Genomic DNA, 20,889 nt, shown 5'->3' with positions numbered 1-20,889 from the left:
GCATTATTCCTATTTGATTTTGTATTTATAACCTATATTCACCTGATCAGAAGTCTTGTTCCTTCTGCCACCGAACTTCACTAATTCCCACTATATCTAACTTTAACCTATCCATTTCCCTTTTTAAATTTTGTAACCTACCTGCCTGATTAAGGCATCTGACATTCCACGATCCGAATGCCAGTTGTCTTTCTCTTGATAACAATGCCCCCCTAGTGGTCCCTGCCTGGAGATCCAAATGGGAGACTATTTTACCTCCAGAATATTTTACCCAAGAGGATGCCATCATCATTTAACCATACAGTAAAGCTGCCCCTTGCTTTCAGCCATTTGCAGTACCAGCACAGCAAGGTCGTTTTGGTTAGTGTTACAAGGCCAGATCAGTCTATCTTCCATACTGTTGCCCCTGAGATACCCCTCCATTGTGGTTGCATCTACAGTACGGCAGTATGGCTATCTGTATCGCTGCGGCACGCGAGCCTCCCCACCAAGGGGAGGGAGGGGGAGGGGGGGGGGGGGGGGGGGACTAGATGCTGCATTCTCATGCAATGACTTAGATATGTGAAAATGAATATGCACTCAGATAATTCTATGTGGAATTCTAACAGTAGTACAAGTATAGTGAACACTACTTCTGAAGTTTTGTTCCTCCTCGGGTATATGGGTACACACAGGCTTAAATTGGGTTAGGGAGGGGGGGGGGGGGGGGCATGTTGTGTGTATGTTTTTCCATCAGTATTCTCAGCTATTACGTTTTTCTGTTAATATATTTTACCAGAGGAAGCTCCTATGAAACATGGATTAGTATTATCTTCCTCAAACTCCAGGATAAGTTGTAGATCTATAACTACATTGAATAGACGACTGTGATAAATTGTAGTGCGCTTATGTTGTGAATTAATGTGGAGTGAAGTGTGATTGGCAGGGGGGAGTGAAACCTACTGCTGAGAGATACTCTTCTCTTGTCAGAAAACATGAAAGGAATTGGTAAGCTTTCCCTGTCTAATGAATGGATCACAGTGAACATCTGATGCCCTGATATCGTGCATGGTTGGTTATAATCTTGTTTCCATAATTTAGTGACCTTGGCCATAAAGACAGATCCCACACTATCTTGGTTTGAAAAATATTATTGCTGTCATTAATTAGCATACTGCAGAGTACCCAAGTACAACACAGCACTTAGAAGAATATCTGTGAAAGGTAGATTTACAATTTCAGAAATGCTTCTCTACTTGTAGTAACGATTGAAGATGGGTATGATTATTGTGATACCAGACAATTTAATGTCAGGGGGGAACTGTTAACACCACTAAAAGGGTGGATTACTGTTAATAGCATTAGCGGTCTTGTAAAATATAATTTGCAGACTGCACAGTGACACTATTTGTTTCAATAGATCCACTTACAAATGTCTTACGATCATTGTTGCATGATAAGCACTTGTGGAAAATACAATTTAAAAATGGTGAAGCACTTTACTGGATGCGGGAGGACAAATTAAAGATACAAGCCATTTCAGTTGTAATATTAGACATAGAGATGTAGCTTTTGTTGACATGCATATTTATTTGTTGTTGTTGTTATTATTATTATTATTATTATTATACTTAAAAAAAGAAATTGGAGTATTTTGTGCATTTTCCAAGTTACTTTGCTTTTACATGCAGTACACTTTACAGAATAACAATGCAATAAGCTTTTTTACTCTTTGTTTCTAAACGAAAAAAGAGATGACAAAGAGACATAGAGCATGGCCAGAGCTTACCATCAGGAGGTGCAACCTCCAGTGCTACACCTAAAACAGGAATGTGTTCGTTTCCTGTACAGCACCTATCAGTGTGTCTGTCTTGTGTGATTTTAACTGTTTTAACTTGTTTTTATACGATTGGAAGAAAGAGACAATTGCTGCAAGGTGAATTGGTTCAGGGATCAAATTTGATACTGCAATATATGTCGTTCACAAATATTCCATAGCAAGCTAGTATTTGAAAAAATGTAACATAAACATTCACTCTCAGTTAGGTCGTAGACCTGTTCTGACTGGCCAACTGCTCCCTACAAGATAGTACAAGGAGCAATCTACGGTCTGGGATGTGTGATTGGCATGTCATCAATCCTTCCAGCTGTTATTGCCAGTAGATAAATCCTTATGATGCTGCTGCTTCTCTATTCGAGGTGTTTCTCGTTTCACCTCACGAGGCTTTTTGGATACAGTTCCAGACCTCTGTGCCTGAGGAAAGAAATCGAACCCGGCTACTTCTGCACTGAAGTAAGCTACAGCACTGTTCAACTACAGAGATGGTGTTGTAACTATGTTATATTTGATGTTGATGCTTGTTCTTTAAATGTTCTTTTTCCTGCAAGCACTTTGTGTTACTTTTGTTTCTCACTGCTTCATTGATTATCTGACTAAACGTGGTGTATTCTGCTTGAAGGGTAGAGATGATCTCCGACAGGATGCTGTAATGCAACAGGTGTTTACAATGATGAACACATTTCTCAGAAGAAATAAAGAAACTTCAAAGAGAAAACTACTAATGAGAACATACAAGGTAAGTGCAAGTGCTGAAATAAAGAACATCTACAAACTGCATCAGTGCGGAATAGAGGTGAGCTGCCGTCAAAAGCACAGAAATAAAAAGTAATATTTGATCAGTTAATTACTAATTATGCCTTTACCATCTCAGTGCAAAGGATGAAAAAGAGAGGACTGTGAAAAGGCACCACAGGCCTCTTGCTAGTTAATTCACACTGTGTGGATCACTTGTACGATTAATCAAAATGTTACATTCATTCTGCTCATTTATGAGGGGCAGTGAAATGAAAATAAGACAAGTGGGAAAAAAGTAAGTAACTGATTATTATTTCAAAAGTAATTGTGATTATTGTTAATATACACTGAGGTGATAAAATTCATGGGATAGCAATATTCACATAGACAGAAGGCAGTAGTATTGCATACACAAGGTATGAAAGGGTAGTGCATTGGTGGAGCTGTCATTTCTGCTCAGGTGATTCATTTAAAAAGTTTCTGATGTAATTATGATCACACACGGGAATTATTAGACTGTGAACATAGACTAGTGGAGTGAGCTAGATCCATGGGACTTTCCATTTTTGAAATCATTAGGGAATTCAGAATTCTAAGATCAGAGTGTCAAGAGTGTGCTGAGAATACCAACTTTCAAGCACCATGGACAACACAGTGGCAACGGCCTACTCTTGCAGCAGCGTTTGCGCAGAGTTGTTAGTGCTGGCAGATAAGCCACACTGCATGAAATAACTGCAGAAGTCTATGTGGGATATTCAGTGAAGATACCCATTAGGATAGTGCAGCAAAATTTGGTGTTAATGGACTGTGACTGCAGACAACTGACAGGAGTGCCTTTTTTTACGGCACAACATTGCTTGCAACATCTTTCCTGGGCTTCTCATCATATTGTTTGGATGCTACATGACTGGAAATCGGTGACCTGGTCAGATGAATCCTGATTTCAGTTGAGGAGAGCTCATTATAAGGTTTGAGTGTGGTGCAGATCCTAGAAAGCCGTGGACCCTAGTTGTCAACAAGGCACTGTGCAAGCTGGTGGTGGCTCCATGACAGTGTGGGGTGTGTTTACATGGATTACATTGGGTCCTCTGTTCCAACTGAAGCAATACTTAATTGGAAGTAGTTATGTTCGGCTACTTGGTGACTATTTGCAGCCATTCGTGGACTTCATGTTCACAAACAATGATGTCATGTCACCGGGCAATAGTTGTTCCCGATTGGTTCGGAGAACATTCTGGGCAATTCAAGCGAATGATTTGACTGACCAGATCACCCGACTTGAATCCCATTGAACATTTATGGGACATAACCAAAAGGTCAGTTCGTGCATGACATCCTGAACTGGCAATAGTTTCACAGTTATGGTTGACAATAAAGGTAGCATGGCTCAGTATTTCTGCCAGGGACCTTCAGCAACTTGTTGAGTCCATGACACATCAAGCTGCTGCACTGCACCATGCAAAAGGAGGTCCAGTGCAATATTAGGAGGTATCCCATTACTTTTGTTACCACAGTGTATTTATCCCACTGTGAGACAAAATGGAAAGAGATTGTGGCTACAAGGAGGATGCGTAAAGGCTTCCCAGCAAACCTTGGCTGTTCCATGCAATTCAAACAAAATCCGAAAGAACAGATACTATCTTCATATAGTTAAGGTTGACAAGCCATTGACCTCTTTTCTTCTGTGCTGGCTGCACATGCATTGCCTGAACTCTTACGGGACTCGGTAAGATTATCTGCCGCGAGTAATGAGTGTAATGGGCACTACGAATGTAGTGTGTGGACATTAAGGTGGGAATGTGGGTCTCACGGGGAGTGTGCAAGGGATAAATTCCTGCAGTCGCACTATCCTCTGTGCCCTCTATGCCTCAGATGGATAGAGCGTCTGCTATGCAAGCAGGAGATCCCTGGTTCAAGTCCCGGTCGGGGCACACATTTTCCACTGTCCCCATTGATATATATCAACGCCTGTCGACAGCTTAGGATCTTGATTTAATTATCATTTCATAAATAAAACCTTCCTGTTTTCTGTAAAAACCAACTGTGAGGAAGAAAACAAAACACCATATTGTTGTGTATACAATTTTTGTTCAAAAATATACAGAGTCCACCAGAAAAATGTATACTCTCTTTGTCAGGCTTTATCAAGATATCAATATTGTCATTCGATTTGAGCTACAAATGTGTTGTTGTATGGTCTGTGTATGATATGTGTTGTAGTATGGCTCAACAGATGTTAGTACTTTCATTTCGGTATTGAGAAAACAAGACGGCTGGAACACGCTTGACATTCGAGCAACGAAAATGTATTGTGAAGTGGTTTTTTAAGTTTGATAATGCTGTTGAAGTGCAACGTCAGTGGAGGTGAGAGTTTGAAACAGAGCCGCCAACCTGCCTAAGAATTGAACGAATGACTGACAAGTTTGAATTGCATGGAACAATTTGTGATATTCACAAAGGACGATCAAGACAGCGTACAGCTACAAGTCATGCTTCATCAGCTCTTGTGTTGGAAATGTTTGTCAGTTTTCTACAGAAGTCTGCTACCCAATGTGCATGTGAAGTGGGGGTTAGCACTACAAATGTATGAAGAATTCTGAAAACTGCAAAGTAGAAAGTTTACATTCCATGATTTCTGCACGCAATTAATGATGATGATCCTGATCACTGAATGCAATTTTGCGAATGGTATCAGCAAATGGTAACTGATGATTACTCTTTAAATGCATTGGCTGTGAAGAGAACTTTTGGTGACAGTGATTTAAGTTGAAAAATGCCAGGTTATACAAATATCTTGATATATTGAAGTAAACCTACAGTACTGAATTAACACCGTTTACATTTACTTTTTATTAACATTTGCTTTCCTTATGGCACAACCTAAATTTACCCAGAGCATTAGACATAGGAAAAATTTTCTCTCTTCTTCTTCTTCTTCTTTCTTTTTTTTTTTTTAAAAAAAAAAGACTGGTCTAAAGTTATTGTGAAAGACAGTGTAACTTTGTACAAGCATTAAAACTGAAAGTTTTATTCTAATAGTGCATAGTTAGTGTAGATTTTCACTTTCCCAAGCACTCAGTAACTACAAATGTTAAATGTTAAAATTAGTCCAAAATTGACTGAAGTAGTGTAGTTAAATAAAAACTAAAATAATTTTTGACGGTTGTAAGTAGAAATGAGCATGTTTAGTTATTATATGTGAAGGCTGTGGATCCTTCCCAGATGAAACACATTACAAATAATCTAACAATGGAAAACCAAGAATGGAATGTAACAATATTACGAAAAGGATGGTTGCTACTCACAATATAATGGTGAGTAGTAACTACCCTTTTCATAATACTGTTACAAATAATCTGTCATTTTATAATTTTCATTCCAGTACAGCTATAAAATACTCCAGAAGAATATATCCTTCCATTAACTTTGTAACTGCTGTGAAATGAGGACATACAGTAATTTTGAAAATTCCACTTTAGGATAGCTTCTTTTGTTATTCTGTCAAGAAATGGATTGTTAGTTTTTATATAATTGAAACTTGAAAAGGAGCATTTGACAGTTCCTGTATCTGAACAATGCACAAGAATAAGAACAACAAAAATATGTAGCCTAAATATGGCAAAGGCCAGTGTTGAAGAATAAGGATATCATTTTCCACTACATGCATGATGTAACAAATACTGTTTACTTAGTGTTGAATGAATGTATTTCTGAAATACAGTGTGAAGTACATAAACTAGGAAACCGAGTTTTTTCCACGTGGCATCTGTGCCTTGAGAGTCTCCATTACTTGTTTTAAGTGTTTCTATTTCTGAGTTTCCTTTTTCTCATATAGTATAGCTGTAGAACAGCATGAAACTGATTCTTGACAATCAAATTCTTCCGTGTGTGTTATCTCTTTGCTTAAATAACAGGTATGATAATTAAGAACAACAGACTCAAGTTCATATTACAGTGACATTTCTGTGTTTTTCCACTCCAGGTCGTCCCTCTATCACAAAGAAGTGGTATAATTGAATGGTGTGATAATACAGAAGTTTTAGCTATATATTTAATTGGTTCAGATCTAAAAACAGGCGCCCACAGGCGATATTATCCATCTGATTTCTCAGGCCTTGCATGCAGGAAAAAAATGAAGGTAATGCATTTTGTAATACATTGTCTTTGCCATAATCATAAAATACAAGATTTCTGTAACTATCACCGTGCATGTGGTATATTTGGGTATCTGTGTGGTTGTATGTACTTATACTAGAAAAAGAGTGGTATCTAGAAAGTTATGTACATTTTTGTGTATGTACGCCACATGTCAATCAGCCAGAGGTGAGTATTTGCTTTTATTCACTTTTGTTTATTCATAATGCCTCAAATTAATGTTTATATGCATTGTTAGTGGCCCATCTTTTTCATCTCAATTTACTCTTACTTTATGACATTTGTGATCTGTTTTCACCTTCATAAATAAGTGTGACGCAGGCAACATATTTTGTAATTTTTGCATCCAGAGTAACAGATATTGATGCATCATAGTCAGTGAAATAATTCTTGTATGTCTAAAAATAAATTGCAGAGTAAAAGTACATAGTAGAGATTTTTGTTCCGGCTGCAGAATGGCCTGCAATCTGGAATTTTATGCCACTCTCCAAGGAAACTTTCACCACTGGGTTAAGATATAAAGTCATCCTTGTGCATTAAACTCTGGGAAGGTTGAAACATCTTTTGTGTCAAAGAAAATGTAATATCACTGGAAAAGCATTAAGTTAAATAATTCACATTTTCTGCCTCCCACGGTTTCCATGAGAACATTTGATGCTTGCAAAGGTATGATAGCAACAAATTTACTAGAATTTGTGGAATAAAATGTCTATTTTAAAATGAAAATAAAATCATTACTTCCATTTATTTTACATATGCTGTTTTATTTGCACACTCGTAAAAACTTGTTCTTTAAAATAATACATGAAATACATGACACCAAAGATTGCAAACAAAAGAAACAAGGAAGACATTATTATGGGCTGTCACACTTCTATTGGTGAATTATTTAAAGTGTGTTCAAGGTGAATCCATTTGCCTCGTGACACATTCACACGGGCTGCATCACTGATGACTTTCTGCCATCTACGTTTCTGGGGTAGTTGCAACGTAGAAGGGGTAGGTACTCACCATATAGAGGGGCTGTTGAATCACAGACAGGCATAAGAAAATGACTGCTAAAACATTTAGCTTTGGCAGTGTCCTTCTGCTGAACTATAAAACACGCACACATTCATACAAGCATGACTCATACGAACTTGGCCACTGTCTGCAGCACGTGGAGACACTGGCCATGTGTGTATGAGTTGTGCCTTTATGAATGAACATGTGCACATGTGGGCATGCACAAGTGCAAGTGCTTGTAGGCCTCTGCCTGTCGGTACTCAGGCACATGTACCACCACATTTCAGTTAACTCCTCCACACGGCTGACACTGTTTCTCTTATCTGGATAACACAGGTTTCCTTTTAGAGTCACAAAGATCACGTACCTATTACCTCGTCAGTGCAAGTTTCCTTCGAGAGTGGCGTAAACTTCCAGGTGGCAGGCTATTGAGTGGCAGCAAAAACAATATTCGGTGTATTTTTTCTCCATGATTTCTTGTTACGTTTACATCTGTACAACTACTCTACAATTCACACTTCAGTGACAGAGGGTTCATCGAACCATCTTCAGGCTATTTCCCTACCATTCCATTCCTGAATAGCACACAGGATAAACAAACATTTATGAAAAATGCCTTTGTTTTAGTGATTGCCACCTCCAGCTTGCGTATCATATCTGTGACACTCTCTCCCCTATTTCGTGATAATAAAAATGAGCTGTCCTTCTTTGAACTTTTTCAGTGTCCTCTGTCAATCCTAACTCATGAAGATTTCATACCACACAGCAATACTCCAGCAGAGGCTGGACACATGTAGTGGTGGCAGGCTCTTTGGTAGACTTGGTGCAGCTTCTAAGTGTTTAACCAATAGAACACAGTCTTTGGTTCACCTTCCCCACAACTTTTCTATGTGATAGTTCCAGTTTGTCATTCATAATTGTAATCCCAAGGTATTTTGTTGAACTGATAGCTTTTGATTTGTGTGAATTATCATGTGACCAGTATTTAATGGATTCCTTTTAGTACTCACGTAGGTGCACTCACACTTTTCATTATTCAGAATCAGTTGTGTAATTTTTCACCAAACACATACCTTGTTTAAATCATTTTGATGTTTCTTCTGATGTTCGGATTACTTAACAGAAAAGCTGATGCCTATATGTAGGTCATTAATAATATTGCAAGAATGCAAAGCTATTTGTTTCCTGAACCTGTGGTCAGTGTTCGTCAAGGTGAAAACAGTTTACAAATGCCTTTAATGGGTCTAAAATAATTTAAAGTGAAAAAGTTACATACATCACCCTGTATATGCTGAGCCACTGAGAGCAAAAACAGTTTCTCTAATGTTACTCACCATTTTCTCTCAGATTTACAATCCTCTAAATAAAACCTCGATTCACTTTTAAAATTTGGAAACTTTGTGGCTTGTGTCCCAGATCATTTAAAAACGATTATTTAGGGAGCAATTGATACACAAAGACAACAGATAAAATGTTACTTATATGTTTCATTTCATTTGTTTCTGTCTTTCATAAATATGAGCAGGGTGTCCAACCAACTGGAAAACGGAGAAAACACAGGAAATTATTTCATTCTGGAAAACTGATGAAACTCAGGGAATTTTTAAATTTTGCCTAAAAGCCCTGAAGAACGCAGGGTGTCATTTGATTTTGGACAGAGACATTTGTGTGCCTTCTGCTTGGCTTGATGCAGTACTGTGTTCACCATCAGCCCAATACTGAGAGACCAACCTCCACCAGTGTAACAAAATGGAACACCTTCTGCCATCCTTTGGGTGTTATTTATTATATGGCTACCAGTTTCAGTGCTTCAGTGCACCATCTTCAGGCCCTAACTGAAGTTAAGGTGTGAAGAAGATGTACTGAAGCACTGAAACTTGTATCCATATAATAAATAACATAGTAAGGATGGCTGTAGGTGTTCCATTTTATTACATAAGTGAACAGCTGAAGTGCCTGAAACCTCCAATCACAAGGATGGACATACAAAAACCCTCCATCAGGGATTAGGCATTCCCTAATCCATCCCCTCACTCAGTCTAATGCAGCGACCAGCCGGCCTGGCTGGGCCTGGGCTGGCTAGCGTGGACTGACCAAGTCCAGATAAGCTGTACAGAGGTTTGTTGGCACTGACATTGAATTTCTTGCACACCTGTTACTGCAGCCTGATCATGCTGTGCTGGTTTGTTGTTGTGTTGTAATTTTGTGTGTTTGTGACAATGTAACCAGCAAGGATCATGGTGTTGTTCACATTTACATCTGTTCAGATGTACTATTTTGTTTGCTAACACAATGTTACCACAAAGATGTGTGCGTTTAGGGGAGTTCATGACCTGTTTGAATTCATTTATTTTGAACCATGGATACTAGGATGTGATAGGTTGGCATGCAGTACATTTTTTGGGTATATACTGAAAAAATACTCTTGTACATGCCAACAGCTATCGATCTCATTGCGTTGTGTACGAATAATATTGATTATAGACCTTTAGTGGTAGGCCTAAAATAGTGAAAGAGAACACTAGCAAGCAGTCATTGTGCTTCAGCATGCAGTTGTTGGTTTAGTTAACATTAAACTAAAGCCTGCAGTTCAATGCAGGTGGCTGGATGGTGAGTGTGGACTGTGCAAGTCAGTCCTGGATCATGGAGGGCAAGGCGACACTTTGTGTCATTTCTGTCCTCAGTGGCGAACATTTCCCGTGCTGCAGTGGATGTTAGTCAACATAAACTACTGCAGGGATGATTTTATTGCCTTACTTTGGACCCACTCAGAGAGAGATATAGGCGAGGGGGTGATGTGGAAGTTGCTCACAACAAAGAAAAAATGGTAGGTTGTGAAATTTTCTAGTGGCTTCCTGCCTATGTGAACTCTCGGCTCCACCTCATTATATAGTTTAGCTGTGATCCTGTCTAATGCACATGTTACCTGAGGGCTTATTCGATGAACTGGAAATTCTGTTCTACCATTACTGGGCTGTGGATCCAGAATTTTGGGGGATTGCAGAGCGCACACCTGAAAAATTCATTGTTTGGTACATGCTCTCCAAAATTGCTCAGCAATAAAGACAAGTAGGACTTGTCCAGTTGTGCAAGGGAAAGTAGCTTACTGGGCTCGAGGCTACTAGGAAGGTTACAGTGTCTATATCCATGCTGATTGCAGCAAATAGCCATGGCTCCAATGCTACTGCATCAGACGTAATTCCTGGGGTGCTGCCTGGCATTTCTGGGTGCACTCAGCTGATTGCCAACTGCAACATTAGAAAGGACAATCCTGATGGTGCCCTTGTTTCAGCAAGTGCACTGGAAAATAAGGTAAATTTGAAAGGTCAAGTTGTTCATGTGTCCATGGATGACTCTAATGTTAATAAGACATTCCTAAAAGAGCTGAAAATCCAGCTCCAAGCTGAGGGTAATCCAAGGGGTCCTATACTTTTGGACTTTATGACATGAGGCTTACATACAGTGCAGGATGACTTTAAGACAGGTTGTACTAGTGTCAGTTCGAATCTTGTTCAGTTTCTGAGAGCTTTTTGTAATCTATTTAAAAACTTTCTTCCCGCCAAGTTGATTTGAACAATATTGCAAGCATTTCTTTTCCCACAGGAGTTTTGCACTGTTTGATGTGTGGAAAATAAAATGGTGTCATTCTGGGCTCAGTAAATATTAACAGCTGTTTAGAAATGTCTAAAGGAAGTAGAAAGAGTAAAGAATGAACAGAATTACATATAACCAAAACCTTAGGTCACTATTGTAATCCCTAAGAGTCATAGTTACCAGGCATGTCTAAGTCTTTGAGGAACAAGATGCTGATAGCTCATCTCGCCTTTTTGCGAACATGACTGCTCAGGTGGAGTCATTTGTGACTAAATTTTAGTCAGATGCTACCTTAGCTCCTTTCCTCTACAATTTCCTCCTGTCTGTAAACTTTGTGTTCTGCCTTACGGTAGGTCTTGTCATGGGGGAAGCCTCGTCAGAGAGGTCCACCGCACGAGCGTCTAGGGAAGTGATTCCAGTGGTGGTTTCCCGTTGCCTTCCACTGGTGATGATGAAATAATAATGAGGACAACACAACACCCAGTCCCTGAGCAGAGAAAATCTCCAACCCAGTCAGGAATCGAACCCGGGCCCCTTGGCGTGACAGACTGCTGCACTGAACACTCAGCTATCGGGCGGACCTCCTCTCTATAGCCACAGAATTAATGAGAAAATTTGTCCAACCAGAAGTTTGTAAAAATGGACTAGCTTCAAAACAGATCTGAGTGACAACAAAATCGATTGCAATCTCAGGAACTGCACAACAGATAATAGCTAAAAGAGCTCTGGGTCAGTGTTACGTACCAGAGAAAGATATCTTGGCATTCCAGAATAAGTGCCTTACATCTATGAAAACTATACAGGTGAAGAAAAGTTTCTGCACTCACATACTGGCAGTAGAAAAATGCCTCCAAATTTCGTCCTGTGCATATTTAGGGAAGATTGGAAATCTGCCAACACAGTAATCACATCTACAGTAAGTACCTCTGTCAGCAAATAGCATAGTGCTGTGCAGTACTTGCAGTGGATAGCGTTTTGGGTCAGCATGCAAGAGGCGTAGGGTTTGATTCTGGATCGAGGCTTATTTGTTCTTATTTGCCAATAGTAATCACCGTGGTACGATATTTGGCATCTTAATTGTCGTACAGCAATTACAGTGGGTCTTCTACAAAATCTTTGCAATTACTTACTACAAACACAGAAATGGAAGTACAATTGTTTTCATTGGTCAGCTTTTAGATAAGCTTTTAGATAAGCTTTTCGCATGTCATGTAGACAAACTGTTTTGCACCACTGCATCTACTAGATTCCAAATCTGTTTTCTGTCTACCCCTCTCGAATGGGCCCATTGAAATTATTTACAAAGCACATTGTTAGCCCTATTGGTGATGTAAGGCCCTAATGAAAAGTAATGGACCTGAATGTGGCAAGAATAATAGTTTGTATTAATTGATGAGACCAGTGGGGGAGGGTATACACAAAACAAATTTGGAATCTAACAGATGCAGTGGTGCAAAATAATTTGTGTGTAGAATGTGCAAAAGGTTTATTTGTATTTCTGTGTTCATAGGATATAACTGCATACGTTTGTAGAAGACCCCACTGTAATTTCTACATAACAATTAACACGCCAGATATCGTACCACTCAGACTACTTTTAGCAAACAAATAAGCCTCTTACCGGAATCAAATCCTTTACCTCTTATATCATGGTGCAAAATACCATCCACTGCACCAACTACACAGCACTACTGCTATATCCTGACAAAGGTAGTTAACTTACACATGATTACAGTGTTGCCAGATTGCCAATATTTAACATCCATTAACTGCCCAAAATATGTGCAGAACAAAATTTTGTGAGAGACATTTTTGTATTGCTTATATGTGAGGAAACGCACTGCGAAGTCCGAGTGCACAAATTTTTCTTCACCCTGTTGTACCCAAAATTCTGGATAAATCGTGCCTGACTTGTTTCTTTATGCAGCGCGTTCCATGATGAGTCCAGGATGTGGCTGTAACACCAACCATGAGAAAAGACATTAGACATAGCATGGACATGTGTCACTACCTTAAATTGCTTAGGTGGTCATGAGGCTGGCACCATAGTCCAGAGTTCCAAAGTTTAGTGGAGAACATATCAGTAAAGAAAAACCTCAAAGAATTTGATGGAGACCAAGGTCACATCAATCAGTTCTGAATGATAGTCATTGAGGTCAGGAGTGGAATTGAAAGTGTGAAGAGATTTATCGAAGTTGCATGCAGTCTGTTCCGTAGCACTGCCAGCCTTGAATGAGGTTCTCTGACAACTCCATTCTAGTCAAAAATTTGACTAAAGCCTTCTCATAGCCATTTGTGGTGCTGACAACGAAGTCCATGATCATTGGGGATGTTGATCTATAACTATCACAAAGCAGTTTATGCACAGTTTCCGAAATGCATGTGGTAGGTATAGTGAAATAGAAGCAGAAAAAAGGACAGCTGAAAATTCTCAAAAGGAAATGAGAGAAAGAAGAAAGTGAGTAGATAAAAGCTAAAATCACTAAAAACTATAAAAACAAAAGAGGTTTCTTGGATTGAAGTAGCAGTTCAGTCACTAAAACCTACCTGCTTATGACTTCACGTAATGCCCATATGTGTGTCCTCATTGGACTAGTCTATTACAGTTTCTTCCATAATCAGTTTGTTCAAACAGTATTTGGATTTTATTCTTAAATCTCTAAGTAAAAAGTCTTAATTTTCTGCTGAAAGAGGTAATACTCTTGGTTGTTGTTGTTGTTTTTTTCCCCCTCCCAACAGCTCGTTGTTCATAATTTAAATGATTATTAATAATGTGTTACATCCTTTGTGACCTAGCCTCATTCTGCACGGTCCAGTCACAATGGGCCACATGTCAAAGCCTGAATATGGTCCTCAAGAATAGATGCATACATGTGTTGAGCCATTGAGCATTCCAGAATGACAAGATACAACCGGGAATGCCACTAAAACATTCCCCCAGACAATAACACTTGCTCCTTTGGCCTGGACCCTTGCTTTCAGATGTTTCATGCCGTACACACCAACAGCCATCTATCTGATGCAACACATAACCAGATTCATCTGAATAGGCCACCTGTTGCCACTCAGTGGACATCCAGTTCCCATATTAATATGCAAATTCCAGCCTTCATTGCCAGTGAACAGCAGTCAGCATGCGTGCATGAACCATGCACCTGCTGCCGAGGCCAACACCCAGTAAAGTCATACTTGATGGTCATTGAGGAGACAATGTTAGTAGCCCCTTAGTTCATTTGGGCAGCTGTTGCTTAACACTTTCAACACTGCCCTGTTTTCACCCGGCACTTGGCTGTGAACTGGCATATTTAATGGATGTTTGAAATTAAATTGCAAAGAACAGAAAAATGATAGGAATATGGTTCTTGCATCATTTAAAAGCAAAAAGTAAGAGCTTTACATGAATGTGAGTTCATTTTACAATATAAAATACAAATGGGTGTTATAATTAAAAAAAAAAAAGAAGACACAAAAATATCGTGGATAAAAAAGTTTTACATGATCTCTCTCTTGAGTAGTGCCATTATTACTGTATCTAAATTTAAAACAAAATATCACTGCTCTGTCTAACTGCAGGTACCTGTAAACTAGAGTATTTTGATAGTTCAGATGTAGTTAGCCTTCGTGTGACAATCCTGTAAACACTGTGGGACGCAAAGGCCAACACCTCAGTCTTTGCACCACCATCTACTTTTCTTCCTGATGTGCTTACCCGTCTCTTTCTTCCACCTGTGTGAACATATTTTGCAATACCTAGTAGTATTCACCTTGTTTGCAGTGGGTGGGACCTTCTCTGGAAAGTGCCTTGCAAATGTCCTCTCAATTTGTGAGGATGAAGCGGCTTGTCGCTGAAAAATATTTCTGCCCTTCTCAGCCAATTCCTTAACACTATGTGAATAAAGTCTACTAGGGATACATTCTTCCTAGTGTTCTCTTTATATAAAATAAAACTGTTGACAGTTGACATGATAAACAAGTGGAAAAACAGCTTTTACCACCACTTCAAAGTTTTTCGGGAAAACGGATAATAGCTGGTAAACTGATCTGCTCTGTCAACCCCAGCTTTATTCTTATTGTAATCAATAATAACGTCTAGTTTTACAATTTTTGTTATTCCACCTTTGGTCCTCACTTCAATACTAGTGCTGGTAGACTTATGCTTTGTGGAAGACAAAAAACATCTCGTTTTGACTTCCACTTCACTGCCAAGAGATGGTGTTTCCTTTGAAAAACTATCTTTTTTTAGTTATTTCTGAATATTCGTCGGAAACCTTTACTGTTTTTTATTACAGTTCCCACTCCAAAGGCTTTATTTTCCCACAACATGTCCAAAAGAGATGGACTGGTGTAGTACCTATCCATATAAATGCAATGTCCTTTGCCAAAGTACTGTGAACACAATCTTTTTACAAGGCCCTGGATACTATTGACAACACTGCCTGCAGAACCTGTATATACATCACAGTTTAGCATGTAACCAGTTCATGAATCGCAGAGAGCATACAATTTTATTCCATATTTATTGGATTTGTTTTTCATGTATACTCTGAAGCTTGTTCTACCACAAAAGGGACAAATTGCCTCATCTGTTGTCAGAATAATGCCTGGATGAAAACTAATTTTGCTTTTATTCACAAAGAAATCAAACAAAGGCCTCACTTTGTGAAGTGGGTCGTGGTTTTCTTCGCCTCTGCTAATGAACGTAGCATTGTCATTCAAGTGTAACATTGACAATGTGGCGCGAAATCAATAGCTACTCAACAATTTACTCGCAAATCCTGTCTGCGGAAACGGGTCTGTTGACCTATAATCACTGATTTTCAGCAATTTGACGACGCACATATGCAAAATAATACTGAGAGACCAGTAAATCTCTTGCAATTTTACTGCAGACCACGTATGCCAAACAGAGATTATTTTCAGGCTACCTTTCCATTTCATTGTCCTAATAAAGTTAGCATCGTACAGATTCATTTCACTTTTGATGAGACGACTAAGGTCGTTATCAAAGAAATGACTAAAATATCGAAGCTCCTCAGTGGCATCTGAAAAATGCGATGCTACGCCGACTAGTTCGTGGAAATTCGGCAGTGCTGGCTGATCGTCTGGTTCCGACCAATCTTGCTCTTTGTGCTCAGTGAGGCACACACGACCAGGTACCACAGATAGTGACTGACGGTCTGTACCATTGTCTGCATAGAAAAAAAGTAATGCTAAGAGTGGCACTAAAAGGCACTAAATGCAAGTGAAGTAATGAACATTAGTCACAATACAAAATGCGGTAATGAACTCTTCACTTTATGAACAATTGAGACATATACATACCTGAATCATCACTTGTACTTTCGTCTGGAGAGTACGAATCCTCTTTGTCAGAATCATCAGTTTCAGATCCTGCATCTCCATAAAGAATATCTAAGATCTCTGCCTCCGTCAACTCGCTGCGCGATATTTTCACGATCGTAAACACCTGTGAATGAACTGCAGGTAACTTCATCTTTGCAGTGCTCACAGCCGCTCCCAGGATGAGATAACCAATAAGTGCTTGCTTATTGCAGAAGAAGAATGAAATACCTCCACATTAGTTGAAGAAACTGCTTCGGAGAGGCGCTAAACGTGCTTACGGAGCCAAATAAAGGCTCGCCCGTACGGTACACAGGCACCGTCGCCAATGTCAGGGCGGCCGCGCCCGTATGGCGTACGGGCACCGTGCTGTAAGTGTTAACAGTTGCATGTCTTTTCACCTATCCATTTTTCCACAACCATCGTTCACCGCTGTCATTTTTAGCCTATGGTGCACCACACCTGCCTTGGTGCCGGTTTTGGATAGCACTATTTTGCCATGCACATTATACTTTAACCATGGTGGCATGTGGACAGTTCACGGACTTAACTCCATCAGAAATGCTTCCACCCTTGTCCCAAAAGCCAATGATCGTATCCTATCAGGTGGCAGATAAATTGCTGCATTTCTGCATCACAACAATGAATGCATTATTTCCTGCATCCCCCAACGCACTTTATACACCCTCCACTATTAGTGCTGCCACCTGCTGTCTGTGAGTGATTGTTACACATTTTGACATTGAAGACGGTGATCACATTAATGTGACTTGTGTGTCTTTCTACTCTCCCCCCCCCCCCACCCCCCCACCCCCCCCCACCCCCCCACCCTCCGATTACATTTTACAGTTGATTCGTCAGATCCTGGTGCATTTTTTTTCTATTAGTTCAGAGTATAGGCCCCACATATGTAGATTTTGTCATAAATCAGGTCTAAGCACAGTGTGACCCTGGAAATATCAAAAATTGGCCTGGAAAACTAAGGGAAATGGACACCTTGGTAAATCAAAAATTTAATGCAATCACGTGTAAAAAAAGAAACCTTCAGTAATGTTGTGGTACATTGTTGTTACACATCGGACTGTAAACCATGTACAGATACAATCTACTTACTGATCTATAAGGGAAAATGGTTAAAGCAGCATAGGTGTGTGGGTTCAAAAGTGCCATACACTTTTTGGATTAGCAGTCAGAAGTAACAACCGTAATCAGCTAAACAAATACATGAATTCTGTAGGATTATGACTACTTCTTTGACCATTAGTTTTATAAACCTGCAGATGATAAACTATGTTATCAAGTTTCTCACTAAATTTGATTTTTGGACCAGTATTATGAATTTGATCTCCCCTTCTTATGCCACTCTGTTGTAGTTTTTACCCAAAATCAAATAGGCACTGTCTTTATTGTTTATTAGCTTACAAACCCGCCATTGCCTGGGTATTCATTGTGCCAGTTTTCTATTAGAAACGAGAACAAAAACAGTTTGTAGTTTAATATAAAAAAAAATTTATGTCTATGTATTCACAAAAACACCTTTGAAATTATGAAACAGCGGTAGAAAGAAATTAATTTACAAATGTATAAGAACAGTATCCAAATTAAGAAACACAGTGTTCAAAATACGATTCTCTGTAACGTTTATTTTACTCAGAACTTGATTGTAAACAATATTTCTAGTTAAATGTCGAGGCAGCTGGGCGCAGTTACACACACACACACACACACACACACACACACACACACACACACATATATCCGTCGGCACATATACAGACACAAGCAGACATATGTAAAGGCAAAGAGTTTGGGCAGAGGTGTCACTCGAGGCGGCAGTACAGAGGCAAAGATGTTGTTGAGTGACAAGTGATGTACGAGGGGCGGCAACTTGAAATTAGCAGAGGTTGAGGGTAGTGGGAAGAGTGGATATATTGAAGGGCAAGTTCCCATCTCCGGAGTTCTGATAGGTTGGTGTCAGTGGGAAGTAGCCAGATAACCCGGACAGTGTAACACTATGCCAAGATGTGCTGGCCCTGCACCAAGGCATGTTTAGCCACAGGGTGATCCCCATTACCAACAAACACTGTCTGCCTGTGTCCGTTCATGCGAATGGACAGTTTGTTGTTGGTCATTCCCACATAGAACGCTTCACAGTGTAGACATGTCAGTTGGTAAATCACATGGATGCTTTCACACGTGGCTCTGCCTTTGATCATGTACACCTTCCGGGTTACAGGACTGGAGTAGGTGGTGGTGGTGGTGGGAGGGTGCATGGGACAGGTCTTGCACCGGGGGTGGTTTCAAGGGTAGGAGCCAGAGGGTAGGGAGGGTGGTTTGGGGATTTCATAGGGATGAACCAAGAGGTTACGAAGGTTAGGTGGATGGCAGAAAGACACTCTTGGTGGAGTGGGGAGGATTTCATGAAGGATGGATCTCATTTCAGGGCAGGATTTGAGGAAGTCGTATCCCTGCTGGAGAGCCACATTCAGAGTCTGATCGAGTCCCGGAAAGTATCCTGTCACAAGTGGGGCACTTTTGGGGTTGTTCTGTGGGAGGTTCTGGGTTTGAGAGGATGAGGAAGTGGCTCTAACTATTTGCTTCTGTACCGGGTCAGGAGGGTAGTTGCGGGATGCGAAAGCTGTTTTCAGGTTATTGGTGTAATGGTTCAGGGATTCAGGACTGGAGCAGATTCGTTTGCCACGAAGACCTAAGCTGTAGGGAAGCGACCGTTTGATATGTAATGTGTGGCAGCTGTCAAAATGGAGGTACTGTTGCTTGTTAGTCGGTTTGATGTGGACGGATGTGTGAAGCTGGCCATTGGACAGATGGAGGTCAATGTCAAGGAGAGTGGCGGATTTGGAGTAGGACCAGGTGAATCTGATGGAACCAAAGGAGTTGCGGTTGGAGAGGAAATTCTGGAGTTGTTCTTCAGCGTGAGTCCAGATCATGAGGATGTCATCAATAAATCTGACCAAACTTTGGGTTGGCAGGCTTGGGTAACCAAGAAGGCTTCCTCTAAGCGACCCATAAATAGGTTGGTGTACGAAAGGGCCATCCTGGTGCCCATGGCTGTTCCCTTCAATTGTTGGTATGTCTGGCCTTCAAAAGTGAAGAAGTTGTGGGTTAGGATGAAGCTGGCTAAGGTAATGAGGAAAGAGGTTTTAGGTAGGGTAGCAGGTGATCGGCATGAAATGAAGTGCTCCATCGCAGCGAGACCCTGGGTATGCGGGATATTTGTGTATAAGGAAGTGGCATCAATGGTTACAAGGATGGTTTCTGGGGGTAACAGATTGGGTAAGGATTCCAGGCGTTCGAAAAAGGGGTTGGTGTCTTTGATGAAGTATGGGAGACTGCATGTAATGGGTTGAAGGTGTTGATCTATGTAGGCAGAGATACGTTCTGTGGGGGCTTGGTAACCAGCTACAATGGGGCGGCCGGGATGATTGGGTTTGTGAATTTTAGGAAGTAGGTAGAAGGTAGGGGTGCGGGGTGTCGGTGGGGTCAGGAGGTTGATGGAGTCAGGTGAAAGGTTTTGTAGGGGGCCTGAGGTTCTGAGGATACCTTGAAGCTCCGCCTGGACATCAGGAATGGGATTACCTTGGCAAACTTTGTATGTAGCATTGTCTGAAAGCTGACGAAGTCCCTCAGCTACATACTCCCGACGATCAAGCACCACGGTCGTGGAACCCTTGTCAGCCGGAAGAATGACGATGGATCGGTCAGCCTTTAGGTATGGGTAGCCTGGGCTTCAGCTGTGGTGATGTTGGGAGTAGGATTAAGGTTTTCAAGAAGGATTGAGAAGCAAGGCTGGAAGTGAGAAATTCCTGGAAGGTTTGGAGAGGGTGATTTTGAGGAAGAGGAGGTGGGTCCCGCTGTGACGGAGGACGGAACTGTTCCAGGCAGGGTTCAGTTTGGATAGTGTATTGGGGAGTTGGATCATTAGGAGTAGGATTAGGACAGTGTTTGTTGGTAATGAGGATCACCCTGTGGCTAAACATGCCTTGGTGCACGGCCAGCACATCTTGGCACAATGTTACACCGTCCGGGTTATCTGGATACTTACCACTGACACCAACCTATCAGAACTCCGGAGATGGGAACTTGCCCTTCAATATATCCTGTCTTCCCGCTGCCCACCAGGCCTCAACCTCCGCTAATTTCAAGTTGCCGCCCCTCGTACATCACTTGTCACTCAACAACATCTTTGCCTCTGTACTTCCACCTCGACTAACATCTCTGCC

General features: G+C 40.6%; 1 protein-coding gene across 1 annotated transcript in view; it reads left to right on the top strand.

Moving 5' to 3' along the window:
* Positions 1 to 20,889, top strand: part of LOC126456248 (serine-protein kinase ATM-like) — a 445,804-nt gene that overhangs the window by 387,619 nt on the left and 37,296 nt on the right. Inside the window, exons 52-53 of the mRNA XM_050091998.1 lie at positions 2,439 to 2,555; positions 6,537 to 6,692. Coding sequence (XP_049947955.1) covers positions 2,439 to 2,555; positions 6,537 to 6,692 — 273 coding nt within the window. The remainder of the gene's footprint in view (positions 1 to 2,438; positions 2,556 to 6,536; positions 6,693 to 20,889) is intronic.

Source organism: Schistocerca serialis, chromosome 2, assembly GCF_023864345.2.
Source record: "Schistocerca serialis cubense isolate TAMUIC-IGC-003099 chromosome 2, iqSchSeri2.2, whole genome shotgun sequence".
Classification (NCBI taxonomy): domain Eukaryota; kingdom Metazoa; phylum Arthropoda; class Insecta; order Orthoptera; family Acrididae; genus Schistocerca; species Schistocerca serialis.
This window is presented reverse-complemented; position numbering and strand designations above follow the sequence as displayed.